Source organism: Musa acuminata, chromosome BXJ1-8, assembly GCF_036884655.1.
Source record: "Musa acuminata AAA Group cultivar baxijiao chromosome BXJ1-8, Cavendish_Baxijiao_AAA, whole genome shotgun sequence".
Lineage (NCBI taxonomy): Eukaryota > Viridiplantae > Streptophyta > Magnoliopsida > Zingiberales > Musaceae > Musa > Musa acuminata.
Window position 1 is genome coordinate 10327313 of NC_088334.1, and position 17746 is coordinate 10345058.

The 17746-nt window shown below is 43.1% G+C and overlaps 2 protein-coding genes across 2 annotated transcripts; one reads left to right on the forward strand and one right to left on the reverse strand.

Annotated features, from left to right (window-relative positions):
- Nucleotides 1–1115: 1115 nt before the first annotated feature.
- On the forward strand, nt 1116–6635 carry LOC135587476 (glycine-rich cell wall structural protein 1.8-like). The gene is made up of 2 exons (XM_065078956.1): nt 1116–2531; nt 5337–6635. The coding sequence occupies exons 1-2, from the start codon at nt 1184–1186 to the stop codon at nt 6500–6502; spliced, it is 2514 nt and encodes an 837-aa protein (XP_064935028.1). The 5' UTR covers nt 1116–1183; the 3' UTR covers nt 6503–6635.
- Nucleotides 6636–7059: 424 nt separating this feature from the next.
- LOC135586820 (silicon efflux transporter LSI2-like) lies at nt 7060–11764 on the reverse strand. Its single transcript, XM_065078955.1, has 3 exons — nt 10124–11764; nt 9758–9947; nt 7060–7385 (listed from the first exon to the last, which is right to left on the reverse strand). Exons 1-3 carry the CDS (start codon nt 11321–11323, stop codon nt 7117–7119), a joined length of 1659 nt encoding a protein of 552 aa, XP_064935027.1. The 5' UTR covers nt 11324–11764; the 3' UTR covers nt 7060–7116.
- Nucleotides 11765–17746: the final 5982 nt, after the last annotated feature.

Consider the following 17746-nt stretch of genomic DNA (forward strand, 5'->3'; position numbering starts at 1 on the left):
GTAACCCGTTCAACATCGTTTTCTATCCATCATGTCTTGTTTTGCACAAAACCCAAATGAAATTATTTTAATCATAATCATTATCGTCCCTGCGCTTGGCGAATTTGGTGACCAGCTGGCGATCACGTTGCCTAGATAAATACGATCTTATAAAACATTATGACTGTTCCTGTGGTAGGTTGCCTGCCATTCGATGGACTACACAACGGCTACTAGCAGTGACAGATCTTTCCGGTGGTTGTCGGCTCCCCGTCTCCGACTCGTGCGCATCTTGACATACGCGTAAACTTTTCCTCCACAAGACTCTGTTTGCGCTTTCTATTACATCGACATTTCATGCATTACAGCTATGTCTGTGGACTTGCATTGAATTGTCGTTAAGGAGGATCTCCACTACAGACTAAATGCGGTCTCTTGTTTGGTCAGCACTAACTCCTGCGCTCGCATGCAAATTCACGGCACTCCATAGTCCATAGAAAAGCCATATAAAGGATACATAATTTACAGTTGAGATTGAATGGAAGAGTAAAATGGAGAGGCTTGATGAAACCCATGGTAATTTATCGTGCGTGGATTCCTACATAGAGGTTGCATCCTCATGCGGTTTGCAGTACTGCATGATAGATGACATGAAATGCTTGATAGGTCAAAAGCAATGTGGACTCTCCATGGAGACTGCCCCGCTTTTTGCCAAAGCCAATCGAAGGTGATCCTGTTTTGGATTGACACGAGGACCCTAGTACACTATCTGCTCTTAGTGCATCGGACTTTTGCGCCCATCGAATCGACCGATCTAAGTTTTCAACCCACTGCTCCAACTTTGTACGGCAAATGATAACTTTATCGAGGCAGAATCGGGCGTCGGTAGGAGACGTGTTGACACGTTAAAGAGGTTATGACGGCAAGAAAATTTCCAGAGGTCCATGATTTAGTGTATATCTGCCGACTCATGGAGAGTACTTTTGCTAAAGATAAAGCCACGGAGGGAGAAAGTGGTCGTCAGATTAGTCAAGATCGGCCACTAGCTGCTGTCGCTGCTCTTCTTTAACCTACTACGTTTCACATTGGAAACCCTCGTTATTATTGCATGGATCAGCAGTTCATGCAGCAGCTCTATAAATACTCATGCTCTGTTTCACTCGAGTGACATGCATCGAGTTCTAAAGCAATCTACTTGACAAGCATGGCTTGTAATAAGCTTCTTGCTCTTGTCTTCGTAGTCTTCATTAGCATTGGCCTTTCCGATGCCTCCCGACTTAGCAAACTCTATCATAAAGGTGGCGGAGATGGTGGTGGTGGAGGAGGTGTTGAAAGGTATGGGGAACGGTATGACGGTAGAAATGGTAAAAGCAACGGCGACGAAGGATATGGTGTTGGTCATGGAGGAGGTGGAGAAGAGGGAGGAAGTGGCTCGGGCTATTGGTCAGGCAGAGGGTATGGCACGGCCTCGGATGACGAGTTGAAGAGAGTGTCTCATCGAGAATACGGTGGTGGGTCTGGGTATGGTGAAGGTGAAGGTGGTGGGTTTGGATATGGGGATGGTGTTGGGGTTCACGGTGGAGGATACGGAAGAGGCGGAGGTGGTGGAGGTGGTGGCGGCTTCGGCGGTGGGCATGGAAGTGGGAGTGGATCAGGGTATGGCGAAGGTGGTGGGTCTGGATATGGGGAAGGTGTAGGCGCTCACGGTGGAGGGTACGGAAGCGGCGGAGGTGGTGGAGGTGGAGGTGGCGGTGGTTCTGGCGATGGACAAGGAAGCGGGAGTGGATCAGGATATGGCGAAGGCGGTGGGTCCGGATATGGGGAAGGTGTTGGCGCTCACGGCGGAGGGTACGGAAGGGGCGGAGGTGGTGGAGGTGGCTTGGGCGGTGGGCATGGAAGTGGGAGCGGATCAGGGTACGGCGAAGGTGGCGGATCTGGGTATGGAGAAGGTAACGGCGCTCACGGTGGAGGGCACGGGAAGGGCGGAGGTGGTGGAGGTGGCGGTGGCTTCGGCGGCGGGCATGGAATTGGAAGTGGACCAGGGTATGGAGAAGGTGGTGGTTCTGGGTATGGAGAAGGTAGCGGCACTCACGGTGGAGGGTATGGAAGGGGAGGTGGTGGTGGAGGTGGAGTTGGCTACGGTGGTGGCCATGGAAGTGGGAGCGGATCAGGGTCTGGAGAAGGTAACGGCGCTCACGGTGGAGAACATGGAAGGGGCGGGGGTGGTGGAGGTGGCCATGGAAGTGGGAGCGGATCAGGACATGGAGAAGGTGGCGGCGCTGACGGTGGAGGACATGGTAGGGGAGGAGGTGGTGGAGGTGGAGTTGGCTACGGTGGTGGGCATGGAAGTGGGAGCGGATCGGGGCATGGCGCAGGTGGCGGATCTGGGTATGGGGAAGGTGGAGGGTATGGAAGCGGCGGAGGCGGCGGCGGCGGCGGTGGCCATGGAAATGGGAACGGATCAGGATATGGAGAAGGTGGTGGGTCTGGGTATGGCGAAGGTGGTGGCGCTCATGGCGGAGGGTACGGGAAGGGCGGAGGAGGCGGTGGAGGTGGAGGCTTCGGCTCAGGGGGCTACGCGTCGAACGGTGATGGAGATGGCGGGTGGCACCCGTAGTCCGCAGCCCCTCTTGCATCTGATCGTATGAAGCTCTGACGTGACAGCAGTATACTATGGCACGCTGTTGTTATATAGCATCTCCTCGTGTACACTGTAAAATACCCGCTGATGTTATATACAAATAACAGGGCTTCCTTCTCGTGGACTTCTTTACTGTCTTCCGCTGATGTTGTTGCGTTACTCATAAATTAACAATACACATGTAATGACATTTCTATATTTCTTACCTTTCTTAATTAATCTATAATTTAAAAATTAATTATAAATTCAAATAATTGATCTGATTAAATGCATGATTAAAAAAATCTCTCTTTCAAACTCTTTATAAATACTTGTAACTCAATGAATGAAATCTATCCCTTTTCACAACGTATTCCACAATCTTACGTGATATAAAAAGCTTCTGTTGCCTCAAGCAAGACTTTCCCTTTCTTATTGTCCGACGATAGCAATCCATCTTCTCCGTTGATTTGTCACTAAAAGTTTCCTCCTTTGCTCGACGACAACAATCCCTTTGCTGATCTACTACTGTCTATTTTCCTATTCTCTTCGCTGCCCATTGTAGACTTCCACTTGGTTGTCGTGCTATTCATCCTCGACGTCATCTACCCACTGTCAATCTCTACCACCCCCTTCGCAACTATACTGCTTAAACTTTCTCCGAACGTGACACCCATGTCACTAATGATGACTCCAAGCCATCTGACAACTTCGTCTTCCTCGAGAAGTGCTACCTCTATGACAAAGTCGATGACTGCTCCAAATTCTAGCCACATATAGCGTCCGACGTTGGCTCTTCTTCATCTCCCTCGCCCCCGGATCACTCGGTGTTAGCAATGATTAGAATCCCCCGAAGGGTGACACCATCAACCACTGACCTCTTTGTGCCATTTTTGCAAAAAGGGGCCTTTCTCCCTCCTTCCAGCGACTCATGACTCCTCCCTTGTAGCTCGATCTTTGTCAAATTGATTTATATTCTCAATATGTCTTCCTCGTACACTTCAATTATTATTTTCTTAAAAAATAATAATTCTTCTCAACATACAAGACTTATATCTATCAACGATGCAACTCTAATCCCCTTTAAACTATCTAAGAGTAGTAACTATGTATCTTGGCTAGCACAATTCTTTGATCTCTTATTTAGATATGATTTATTAGGTTATATCGATCGCTCTCTCAGTTGTCTAAAAAAAAGATCCAAATTCCAAAAGAACCTAACTCAATAATAAATTATGATAATAAATTATGGATTTAAACAATTAATTTGATTGTGTGATTTGAGTGTATGATCGAGAAAAATCTCTTCCTTTGTATAAATACTCATAACAATTTTACAATAATTACCTTCTCATAGGTTGTCACATGCAAAGTAAAACTATCGATGAATTAATGTTATGCTTAAATACCATTTATGTCCCTAGCAAACATATAATTAGTTATAGTAACACTACTTGGGTTGCAACTCGGACAAACAAAGGTTGTGTATAGAGGAAAGGAAAAGAAAAGGCCATGAAGCATCTTCTTCGAGCGTAACCCTTTTGGCTTGGTGTTCGCTCGCCTTCCTCCTCACAGACTTCCCTTTGCTATCATCTTTAAGGTGGAGTTCACGCGCCTAAAAACAAGTTTAGTGCCGGTATACGTCAGCAACTTTGTCTAGTTGAAGCCAACCAGCCCAACTCTTCGGTGCGTTCAATCTAAAGTTACGATCGATCACGATCACTTCCATTCTTTGTTGCAATAGCGGTGGGGGTAAAGGTAAAAGAAGGCAAGCAAAATGATCCACTTCCATTACTTTTATCCAGGTTTAGGCACATGGAATGACTTGAGGGTTTTGCCATACCACCAGAAACGCTAAACACAAAGCAACAAAGAGAGATCAAAACACCACCACTTCTCATCCTTAATTGATACAGACGACTCAGTCCTCTACACTATTTTGTTGAACCTCTTTGTGTTTTTGCTTGCCTCACTGAACTTGATATCGAATTCTCATAACCTGATTAGCAAAAGAGTGTCTCTTCCGTCTGCTCTCCATAAATATATACAAACTAATGACCAGCCGTTGATTTCAAGATTTCTGCTAAGCATTTCTTGGAAGGGTCTAATATAGAAAAATATAATTAGCGAGACAAGTTAATCTCATTTGTTACGAGCCGCAAACAGGCTTCGGCGAGGCACCTGGCAAGTCCTGTATCGTGATGCAGAAAGCTGGATCGGCTACCTACTACCCAGGAGAAGCAGACACACCGACGCGTCGATGAGAGGAAGGGAAAGGTTGGATAAGGATTTCCAGTCGAGAATCCCACCAACAAAGCGCACATAGAGAGCATCAAGAAGAAGAAGAAGAAGAAGGAAATAAACAAGTGACATGTTGCTGCCTCAAGAGTCAAAAAAGATTGCAAGCTCACTGGTTGGCCGACTTCCTTTGGGAGTCCCTCATTTCACACAACTTTGTTTCGGAGACTCGAAGCCTACGTTCATCGTGACCTCGGATTTGCACTGCTACCCATGCAAGAACGGCCTATAAATACCCTTGCACTCCCCCTCTTCTTGACCACATCTCATCTCTCTCAGTTCACGACTGGTTTAGCTGCAATGGCTAGCAGAACTCGGGCTAGGCTTTGGGCTCTTGCCTTCGTTGCTCTTCTGAGCTTCGAGCTTGTCCTGGCTGCTAGATCGCTTACTTGGACTAGCGCCGGAGGTGGCGGCGGTGGGGGTGGTGGTGGTGGTGGAGGCGGAGGCGGTGGGACTGGTGGTGGGTCCGGACATGGTTCCGGCAACGGCTCTGGGTATGGTGAGGGTGCCGGAGGGGGGAGTGCTGGAGGGTACGGCAAAGGAGGAGGTGGCGGCGGTGGCGGTGGCGAAGGGGGCGGCGAAGGCTCTGGACATGGGGCTGGGCATGGTTATGGGGAGGGTGCCGGTGGGGGGAGTGCTGGAGGGTACGGCAAAGGAGGAGGTGGCGGCGGCGGCGGTGGCGAAGGGGGCGGCGATGGCTCTGGACATGGGGCTGGGCATGGTTATGGGGAGGGTGCCGGTGGGGGGAGTGCTGGAGGGTACGGCAAAGGAGGAGGTGGCGGCGGCGGCGGTGGCGAAGGGGGCGGCGATGGCTCTGGACATGGGGCTGGGCATGGTTATGGGGAGGGTGCCGGTGGGGGGAGTGCTGGAGGATACGGCAAAGGAGGAGGTGGCGGCGGCGGCGGTGGCGAAGGGGGCGGCGAAGGCTCTGGACATGGGGCTGGGCATGGTTATGGGGAGGGTGCCGGTGGGGGGAGTGCTGGAGGATACGGCAAAGGAGGAGGTGGCGGCGGCGGCGGTGGCGAAGGGGGCGGCGAAGGCTCTGGACATGGGGCTGGGCATGGTTATGGGGAGGGTGCCGGTGGGGGGAGTGCCGGAGGGTATGGTAGAGGAGGGGGTGGCGGCGGTGGCGGAGGTGAAGGGGGCGGTGAAGGCGTCTCTAGCTACGGAGCTGGCCATGGTTACGGGTCCGGTTATGGGGAGGGTGCCGGTGGTGGGAGCGCTGGGGGGTACGGTAAAGGAGGCGGCGGCGGCGGTGGCGGTGGAGAAGGCGGGGGAGAAGGATCTGGCTCCGGCTCTGGCCATGGGTATGGCTCAGGATACGGCGAGGGTGCTGGGGGTGGGAGCGCCGGGGGTTACGGTAAAGGAGGAGGAGGCGGCGGTGGCGGGGGAGAAGGCGGGGGCGTAGGATCTGGCTCCGGCTCTGTCCATGGGTATGGTTCGGGATACGGCGAGGGTGCTGGTGGTGGGAGTGCTGGAGGATACGGCAGGGGCGGCGGCGGCGGCGGCGGCGGTGGCGAAGGGGGTGGTGACGGCGCTGGATATGGTTCCGGGCACGGCTACGGCTCCGGATATGGCAGCGGCGGAGGCAATGGTCACTACTAGATTTAGTACGTGTTCGCGGCTACGGCAATAAGAGCTGTGATGTGTTATCAGTGCTTCGGGTGTGGGAGACAGTCAACTAAGTGGTGTGTACTGCCATATAAGCTTTCTTACTGATATAAAGAATGCTTATGTACGTCTTTTTTGTCCTTTTTGTTGTATATATATATATATATATATATACATATATATACAAAAGAAAAAGGGGAATAATCTAATAGCGAATAGCAAAAGAGAACATAAACAAAGACAAGTAAATTTCAAAAAAGACGAAATAATTATCTCTAATATATGTGAATTCACAATATACTGTTATCTCTAATATTATATAAATAAATAAATAAAATATGCACAATCTCATCTATACTATCTATCAACAGAATAGAGTTAGGACCAAATTTGTACATTCAATTTAATTTGCCATCCATTCTACCATGAACACTTGTTTAGCAAATCAGAAAGACTCCATAACCAGATATAATAGTATTCCACACCATTTTTCCCTTTCATGACGGTGAAAAAAGAAAGTGGTTAAGTTAATACATGATAAATTAGACCTGACACCAGTAAATAGTCATGAAGAATCAATCTACTCTTTACATGACTGTTCAAGACATTCAGTAACTCCTGACCAAGAGCAAGCCAATCCCTGTGACAACAAGGGTTGAAGGGACTCCGAAACGTAGATGGCCAAGGAACGAGAGGTTATAAGCAAAGTCCTCAACTCGCCGAGCCTGCTCACAGACTATAAGATTCGCCGCCGATCCCAGCAAAGAGAGGTTTCCGGCCACTGTGCTGACCCATGCTAGTATGAGCCATGCCCGCATCTCTTCAGCCGGAGAAACAAGTGCAGCAGATGCTGCAATTCTTGCACCGAGCAGGAGAACTATAACAAACAGAATAGAGAGTATGGGAAAGCATTTTCTAACATTAGCAAAAGCAATTCATAAGTAGGCAAATTATGTCGGATTGACTTCTTTTTCCTTTACGGGGCAATATCATCATTTACGTTAAGATCACTCTATTGTATCATAGCCTGTTTGCTTACTAAAAGTTGGTTGATTCCATAAGAATCAACCTACTGCATATTAATGGTTTGAGCCAGTAGGTCTAAAGCTCAATGGCCTTTTAAAGAAGAACAAGCACTAAGTCTGCACAGTCCTTACTGCCAGCCTACTGCATATTAATGGTTGCCCTATCGAGTTGTATTTTCTCTGTTCTCTTATAGGAATGATGGTATTAAGTGGTTCCCTTTTTCATCAAAGAGAAGAGCCACACGGAGAAAGCGTCTCATTAAATTTGCGAATCGAAACAATCAACAAATAAAACCACTGTCTATTTACTAATTATGCAATGATTTAATCAGTTGTCAGATGTGAACAAGGCCTGTAAATTCTAAAAAGATGAGAGATAAGAGCAAAAAAAAAAAGGAAAATGATGGATGCAAAGAGAACGATACACTACAGGGCATGGCGGGGAACGTAACTCATGTCCAGGTTTTGATACTAATGTACATGCATCATATCGTAATTTTATTAAGCAATTGTGCTGAATTATGAAAATAATAAACACAGACATCCTAGATATATTGTCTTGACTATATGGAGCATTTTAAAATAAATTTTGCAACACCGAACCTACTGCATATACAAGCCATAAATTTCAACCTTCAAGACATATTGTGAACATTAACCAAAAAATCATTAAACACTAGAATTATAAAGGTGGGTCTCTGGAAAATTGCAATCATCATGGGAGTAAAATCTCACGTCTATAGTAACCAAAATAAGATGTTAACAGTGAAGTCACTTGTGGCCAAGATGGTTTTCATGAGTTAACAACATGAGAGCCAAGAAACAGAGGGCTTCTTGTATCGTGCAAATATAAAATCAACTGCAAATCACCATGAAACAATGCAGTCATTGGTTTTTTTTTGGCATATAGCTGATTGCCGTATTACTTGCACCTCTTAACACAGCTTCATGTAACTAGTTTTAAGTGTGTCTCAAGGAAACTAGCATTAAGCAAGCAACACCAAATCCATGACCTGTGTATACAAAGCAACTGCAGATTGCATCAAATCCGTGACCGGTGTATACGTTCCTCTTTGTATATATATATCTGGGCTGTGCTCTGCTGATTGCATCAGCCTTATAATCATGTGCATACATTATATATCCAAGACATGCTCAGTTTGTTTATGGAAAATAGACTAATGGAGTCGAGCTAACCTCCTTAAGTAACGTGTGCAAGAATGACTAAATGCCAATTAGCTGGTCTGATTTCTAATAAACACAACTTTGTTTCTCCAAATTCTTTTCCATTCACAGTCTGCTCAAATTAATTTAAAGCAAAAGAAGAAAAAGTCTTTGATCAACTTTCTTAAACATAGTTCATCTAGAAAGAACAGGGCTCGAAATAATGAACAAGCAGTTTGACAATTGGGGAATTATAAAATAATAAACCTATAACTCATATTCAGTTGACATGTAATTAGGTCATGTTCACATACCAAGCTATGAAACTTAGCTTTTCAGCAACCACAACTGTGACAAGTCTTAAAGGTATTTATGTTCACATTTAGGAAGAGGGTGGGACTTGGTACAATAGTAAGGTTAACGAAATCAGAAATTAGGATTCAAGTCACGAAAATAAGCTCTTCCCTCTTCTATATTTAAATCTACGGATCCTTCCAAGACATGTATCGGTGGAAGCCTCGTGGACCATGCGTATCCCTTTTTACATCTTCGTATAGGAAAGGGCTCCGATGGTTAGTGTCTAGCAGATGTTCGGATTTACAAAGTGGATTTCTTTACGATTTGAGTAATTGATATATCTCGGATTCTCCTTTGGCATATATTTTTCCGAACAATAGAGTATACTAAATTTGCAATTTGTAAAAGATATTGCCAATCATTACAAATTCTTGACACTTTTTTTTTTCCTGGGTTGAATTCTTGACGATCATCACAAAAGTCATTTCATGCAAACAGCAAAAAATTAAACTGTACTGTAACTGGCTCTATCTCAAAAAACTAAAATCATGTATCTAAATATCAACCATTTGAAATACAAATCCTTATTTCTTATAGAACATGCCATTTAGGTTCTGAAAAATATGATCTAGCTAACACCATAAACATCATAGGTAATCGAAACAATTCAGAACAGCAACATAAAAGCTACTTATTAACATAAGAAAATATGATCCAAGTACCTATGCGTTATTTAAAATAAAAAAAAGGGAAAATAACATACCCGTAGGGACATTGGAGGCAACATTTGAGAGCAGAAGAATTACCAGGGAGAGAAGTGCAACCCCACTAGCTCTGTCAATGCGGGAATATGGCTCAAGAAAGTCCCATAGAGCACTCGGTATGCCGGTTTTATTAAAGCCATCAACAGTTATGAACATCCCACAAAAGAATATTAACAGGGAGTATGAAACCTGGTTTGGATTGTGGAGCAAAGATATTAGCTCGTGAGAAACCATAACTGATGCAAAGCCACAGTGAAAATTGCTACGAGTTTACTAATTTAATGGTATCAATCGAACCAAAGCATCCCAAATCAGAAGTGAATACATCTCCAGGGAAAAAGAATGTTAAGGATATGTGGTTTTACCTTCTCCAGGCAAGGGCAAGCATCCTTGAAATCGAGCACCACCAGAGCAAGAGCAGCAGTGATTGCAGTCCAAGACATGTTTAACCCCATCAGAAGAGAGATGAGCATCCCGATAGTCACGAGATAGACACATGTCTTCCGAATCCTACCCTTCCACCTCTCCATGGAGCTTTCCCTCGGTTCCGAGGCTTGGAGAGAAGCCTCGCCTCTGGAGCCACATCGTTGGCTGCCAAAACTTCTGGAAACCCTCCTCCACGATGCGCCTTCCTCCCTCTGAGGATTTCCAGCGCCCTCTGCCACTTCCCGTGATGCATTCGAGGCCCTCATGGACTCGATTCCTGATGCATTTTGTGCATCGATATCTACGCTATTGGTCCTGCACCTCAGACTACAGGTGTGCCCAAATTCTCCGCACAGGGACGGGCTCCGCGCGAAAGAATCCATGGCAGAAGCAAACTCCTGGGAATTCATAGAAGTAAGGTGCGACATTGTAGCCGGCGAAAACCGGTGCAAAGTCATGTCAACCTCGGCCACCACTTCCCCGACGGTCGAAGCCACCTCCTCATCCTTGTCGACCGACAATAATTTCCAGAAGTAGCAGAGGAGGATGGCTGCATTCACGAGCCCCCCCACGAGCACTGCGGGGAAGAGCCCTGCCAAGAACTTCCCGAAGGAAAGCCCACTCTGCACAGCGATAACCAGGTTTTGTGGGTTGCCTATCGGGGTGGCCGCGGACCCGATGTTAGAGCTCGAGGCAAGGGCCAGAAGAAAGGGCTGCGGGGGCAGATTGTTCTGCCTCGCGAGCTTCAGTATGAATTCCGTGAGCACGACGCAGCAGGTGTCGTTGGTGAACAAGGCACTGGAGATTGCAGAGACGATACAGATGCGGAAGAGCAAGTCCTTGCCGCCTCTGCTCTTCCAGGAAAGCAATTTGCCCAGGTACTTGAACATGTCGGCCTTCTCGAGGAAGACGCTGACGACCATGGTTCCGAAGAGGAGGCCGAGGATGGGGAGGTCGATCGCGTCGTAAGCATCGTCCGGGGATATCACGCGGAAGATGACCATGAGCATGGCGCCGAGGAGGGAGCCTGCGGTTCTCCCGACGGGGAGGAAGGGGACGGCAGGGAACACGGCCAAAACCCAGAATACTCCGAAGGCAATGCAGCCCAAAACAACCTTCACCGGCGCTGCCATGGCCATCTTTTAGCCAAAGATGCAACGCCCTCTTCCTAATCAATTAACACGCGAAGAACAAACCCTAATCTGCAGTCCGAAGACGATAAGCACAAAGAAGAAGAAGATAACGCAACTCAATAACTCAAAACACCCATGAATTCCATCGCGCGAAGATTCAATTTTTTTCATGGAAGGATGATGGGTAACGATCACTACTCCACCATGATCGAAGCGCCAGAACTGCTCCTGCGGCTGCTCGGATGCGCATCTTCCTGCAAGGGCAAGCCATGCGTGCGCAGTCGATGGGTTCTGGCAACGGAATACGATCGAAGATTCCCATCAACGAAAACATACCTTTCCGATACAAAAAGACGGTGTGAACGACCAACTCATTCAAATCGTCACCGGAATCAGGAGAGGATACCAGAAATCAGCGGCATCATCGGAAAGAGGTTGCTACTGTTGCTGTAGCTGTTGGCATGTGCATCTGCATGGAGAAGTCGACGTTGGAAGTCGGGGAGGGCTTATATAGAAATCGGATAAGAGGCAATAATGGATGTGGGATTATTTATTTTATTTAGTTTATTTATTTTATTTATAGATATCAGCAGTCACATCTAAGATAATGCTGCAGAAGAAGCAAAGATACCGATCTGGGAAATGGCGTTGAAGGAAGTTTTACTTAGAACAGCTAAAATTTCCATACCGTCACCCAACAGCCGCTTCCCTTTGGTTTGCTGCCCACTCTCGAAGTATCAAATGAATCGAGACATCATGTTATAACTCTTAACAAAAATAATAAGATGGTAAATCCTTGGAGAAACCTCTCATCTTGGGTTTTTCCCGGCCCTCATTTTTCTATCTTTTTCGACACTTATTTTTTATATTTTTTTAATTATCTTTTTGTATAAAATATAACAATAATAACTTTTTTTTATTGTGAAATATATATATATATATATATATATATATATATATATGATTGTGAAATGGGATGGATGATGATAGAAAGGGTCGGTAAAAGAAAGCTTTAGAAAAACTATTTTATTTTATAGAAAAATATTTTTCTCAAAATAAAATAATAATTATATTAAAAAAAAGTGTTTAGGGTGATGATCTTCTATCAGACGGATCCGATTCTCGATTCCTCCTAATAAACGTGGACGAATAAAAAGGATGTATATTTACATTATATTAAGATTGAAAGTGACTCATGTAGATAGGATTCATATTGGGTTTGGACTCTCTCTCTCAGTCCCTCGGGTTGTACTTCTTTGTCATCTTAGCGTTGCTCCGAAGATTCAAATCGGTCAACTTTTCTCTTTTAAGTTGGTGTGATGGATAAGATTATTTTTTGCGAATTGGGATTGAAGACTTATCCCAATTCTGAAAACCAAGAAAAATAGCCTTTTAATGCCACAACATTTAATTCGAGACACTTTTTTTGCCTATAAAAAAAATAATCAAAGATAGATAGTTTTCATCCATGAACATCAAATATTTGATCACATCGGAAAAAAGGACATTATTATTAATACTCTGAATCTTTTCAGTGCAAATATATTTCAAACGTAAGAATGCTGCCACCATCGGTTGATACATCTCTTGTTGGCCAATTCAAGGTAGAAAGAAAACTCAAAGTTTGATCTGAAATCTGAAAATTACACAAGAGTAATAAAGGATCCTCCCTTGTATTCTACGAGAGCTCGGCCGCATGTACCCAAGTTTAAAGGTGAAACTAACTTGCGGTCTTTTCTCCCACATGAAGAACGAAGAAAAGAAGTCTTAATTGCAGAGACGAAGCTCTTGGATATGGTCTAAGCAAGATTAAACCAACCAATATTTCGGGAAACATATCGTTTCGAAGGTTGATGTGATCTTTGGGTCATCTCCATCCCGTGGCAGCATTCTACCGCATCTACTGAAGAAGGAATTCACTCTCCCATTTCATCAAGAATGTTTAACGTCCTTCGCTTGCTTGCGGTGGAATCAAGTAGCAAAAAGGCAGCAGCGATGTTGCATTTGCTTGCAAGGAATCGCCAAAATACTATGGACCATTTGGCTTACTTCCTTGCAGGCGGTATCTAATGGTGATGACAATTGGAAGATAATGATAGAAGAAGAAGAAGAGGCGAATTAGATACATGGTGGGGGTGCTTCGACTGGCATTGTACCTCAAAACCACGGAGAAATAGAACACGCAACATATCAAATCAGAACAACATATCAAAATACGAGACGAGTCTTATCTTTAAAGAGACTGTTTCCGCATGATTTGAATCCTGATCTGCGATCGTCGCAAAGGAACGATCTTATCATCCGATCTTCATGTATTAAAATACATGAGAATTAGTTCTATGTCTCCATTCTACGGCGACGGTGTATCTTTATACGGGTGACCATTCTGTAGCCACTTTGGAATCACAGTCTGCCATCCAAGAGTTCAAATCGATCAATTTGGACCTTAACAAGTAATCCCTTAACTATTATGACATGGTAAAAGTAAGAAGACGACGAAAATTAACATGGTTGGGATCGTAAGTTACATCTGCTGATGCATGCAGATGTAGAGGATAAGAAAGCTATTGTTGGATTCATCACCTTGGAAGGGAAGGGATGACCACATTCTGGAAGAACACTTCATCCAGTAACTGGCAAAACAACAATTACAGTCCTCCATTGCATCTAAGGGAAGAAGCTCAACAGCTCCCACTGTGCTCGCTGCCAAACCACCATTTCGGTTTCAGGAACAAGACAGCGGTGGACTATCGAATTCAAACTCTCACGAACAAGACTTTCCATGGCGGAAATATAGAGCCAAAATGCTGAGCTAATGGATTCATATCTAATAGTGGGGAGTGTTGAACTGACCATTTCTTTTTGGTGTGTCGGTTCTGGAAACATCGCAATGCAATGACGAGATTTGATCTTTCCTTCCACGTTGTTGTCGATAACTGCAATCCATCAATGGAGTAAACGCTCTTCACATGCATGTCTTTTCCTTAAGACTTTGTTGTGCGGTACACCACTTGACCTCATGCTTAGGATTGACCTATACCTAATCTGCCGACGTCTAGAATGGCAGCTTTTCTTAGCGCAGTCGAAGCCGAGCTGTTCGTCCATCTAAGGATTGTCAACAATGGCAGCTCATTCCTATGAATAAAGAAGCATCATCTCCTTCAGAATCACGCATATAGTTTGTATCAGGGAGAAGAGCTCATGTATAAGATTTAGTTGTCGGCTAGCTTAGTTGGTAAATATTTTGACAGCATATCTTAAGATTCTGGACTTGAATCTCATATTCATGACTTTTTTTTTGTAAAAAAATCTATATAACCAATAAATTATATATTTTTAAAATATATTTATATTTTTAATATATATTTTTTGAGAAAGAGGTTTATGTAAATGGATAGTTGTGGAATGCTTTGAGTGTTTAATAAATAATATTAAATATGTATTGATGCAAGTGTTGTTTGATAAAATCATATTTCAAAAGTCATAGGATGCTTTGACTTTAGAGAATGTTATAAAATACTTTGAAAACTTTGAACATTAATACTTTGAGAATGTTATAATGTAGCATCCAGGTCAAATATGATTTTTTTTTAAATAATCAAATTATCAAATGCTAATTGACAGTTCAAACGTGTATTAGGCCTTTAGTGCATATTTAAGATTTATTCCCAAAGGCATCCATAAGCTACTTTAAGATTTGGTTGGTCATGATTGAGTTGATGTAGTTGATCCAAACATGATTTTAGAGTTTTTCACAAAACAATAGATTTTTATGTTTACAATTGATATTAGAGTCATATTTTAAAATTAAATCTATTTTAGATCTATTTTATATTAATACTCACAAAAGATACTATTTGGTTTTGATTTATGATGCTTAAACGATTTATTTATATTGTCGATCTGTTTTATATATAATTTGTTCGGTCATTTACTTGGGGGTGATATGAAGTTTTCTATATTTGATCGATGGACTACTATCGATAGTTTGCTATCGACGATAATATTATTAAAGGCAATAGCCTTCGATTGTCGCTAGCCCAATCACGAGTAGTGGCTTCATATGCAGCGGAAGCAACATGGGGTGCGGTAGTCTTGCAACAATTGACTTGCCTTATACTAATTACAGGTGTCTTGTAAGCCAATCACGTGAATGATGATATATATGATACGCTACATAATCTTTTTTGTTATTATTATTATAACATTTTATCACTTTATATTGATGATGAATATATTGTGATAACTCTGGATTTATACAATAGGAATTAGATCATGATGAGATCATGATAATGAGACCAATTCGCCTATAAAAATAGATCCTAAATATTCATAATCATATGTTACTCAAGAGGGACATCGAGATAACCAGATTGATCGGTGTGCTATATATCAATCCATATGATGGAGGTAGCTAGCCTTATAGCTGTTTGTGTGGTAACACTAGGGATATATTATAAGTGCTTATTGGAGAATGAGTTTACTGAATGATCCGTTTATGGAATGCTGGTTAGTTAATGATACCTCATCGTCAGACAATGATTTGTAGTCCCAATTGTATGTTTGGTCCTTAAACTTGAGATACCAAGAATGTCCTGTATAAGTACTCTACTCTTTGATACTAGACTTATAGGTCTGAAAGTTCTAAATCTAATATAATCGATCATCAAGAGTGGCAGTCAACCTTACGAGAATAATTAAGTGTCAATAGAGAATCATCTACTCTTGGTATTATGAGAGGAATATCTCATGTGTCCTTACTCGGGCAAATCCCTAACTAGAGTCAATCGAATTGTGATGAATCTGATAAGCGTGAGACTTGGATTGAGAGAGAATGAGTTCTCCGGGAGAATCCGATTAAAGTGAGACTCGGATAGATTTTGTATGGGCCTGACAACACCATACTCGATATACGATCTCTAAGGTATTAGATGAATGAGAGACTGTAGACGAGTACAAGAAATTGACAATTGCAATTCGGGCACGCAACTCTCCAATATCATTTGAAGAACTCTATGATAAGTTGACTAAGTATGAGACGTATTTGAAGCGTGAGGATAAGTTGCCCGAATCAACCATCACAACTCAAGTCAATCAAAAGTCTAAGAGGAAGAGCAACCAATATAATAAAAACGTCAACAAAGGTTTGGCCAAGATGCCTCCTGACCCTATGGTCCCAAACAAACCACCATTTATTTGCATCATCAATATTTCTATCAATGTGGCAACTCCAATAACCATCAGCCCTGGCGTCCTAACCTCATAAGTCAACAAAGAGTCATCTACCAGCTATGTGATAAATTCGGACACTCTACGAAAGTCTGTCGGTCTCGACCCAAACTCCTTGCTCTATCATAATGGCCTTAGACAAATCTCATGACTACTCTAGCTACTAGTTAACCTAATTGGATTGTGGATTATGGCGTCTCTCATCACATCACCTCTGATCTTCAAAACTTGTTCATCCATAACAACTATGACAAAAATGAAGATATCATCATTGATGACAGTAAAGGAATTCCTATTACTCATACTGATTCCACGATGCTTAATTCACATACTATAACTTTTATACTCGATGATATTCTATGTGCACCTTACATTAAACAAAACCTAATTTTCGTTTCTCAATTCTGCAAACACAATAATACTTTAATTAAATTCTTTCCGGACTCTTTTTTTTGTCAAGAATTTGAGCACAGAGGCATCCTTAGTCCAAGGCCAAAATAAAGATAATATTTATGAATTATCGTTAGCTCCACAAATAACCCAGCCTACTATTCACTCTTTGGTTGCAACTTTAATTGGTGTGTGATATTGTCGTCTTGGTCATCCCTCGTCCCTTATTCAATAGAAATTACCTTCTTGTTATTCTTTTTTTATTTTTAAATCAAGTAGCTTTATAGCTCATTATGATGCTTGTCTTAGCAATAAAAGTCATAGATAGTCTTTAGGCATATCCTCCATATCCTACTCTAAACTATTTGAAATTATTTATACCAATGTTTGGGGCCTACTCCAACCATTTCTTTTGACAAATTCAGATATTATGTTATTTTTGTAGATTATTTCATTAAGTACACATGGTTATATCCTCTTCACCATAAATATGAAGTTTTCACAATCTTTACCAACTTTAGAAAGTTGGTCGATAACTACTTTTAGTCTATAATCAAAATAGTTTACTCTGATGGTGGAGATGAATATCAAGTCATGACATCATGTCTCTCAACTTATGGTATACAACACCTCAAGTCATCCCCACATACTTCTCAACTAGTTGGCTCTGTCAAACGCAAACATCGACATATAGTTGAAACTGACCTCTTTCTCCACTTCATCTCCATGCCTTTACCGATACTAATTAGATATGAAACTTTGATGATAGAACATCCACGTCGGGATATACTATCTTCCTTAGAGCTAATC

Excerpts from the sequence above, each read along its gene's own strand:
- LOC135586820 (XM_065078955.1), bottom strand. The coding sequence starts at position 11,323 with ATGGCCATGGCAGCGCCGGTGAAGGTTGTTTTGGGCTGCATTGCCTTC. Across the intron at positions 9,948-10,123 it reads CTTGCCCTTGCCTGGAGAAG|GTTTCATACTCCCTGTTAAT; the intron begins GTAAAACCACAT and ends AATCCAAACCAG. Across the intron at positions 7,386-9,757 it reads TGCCTCCAATGTCCCTACGG|TTCTCCTGCTCGGTGCAAGA; the intron begins GTATGTTATTTT and ends TGTTTGTTATAG.
- LOC135587476 (XM_065078956.1), top strand. The coding sequence starts at position 1,184 with ATGGCTTGTAATAAGCTTCTTGCTCTTGTCTTCGTAGTCTTCATTAGC. Across the intron at positions 2,532-5,336 it reads GGGCGGAGGAGGCGGTGGAG|GCGGAGGCGGTGGGACTGGT; the intron begins GTGGAGGCTTCG and ends GTGGTGGTGGAG.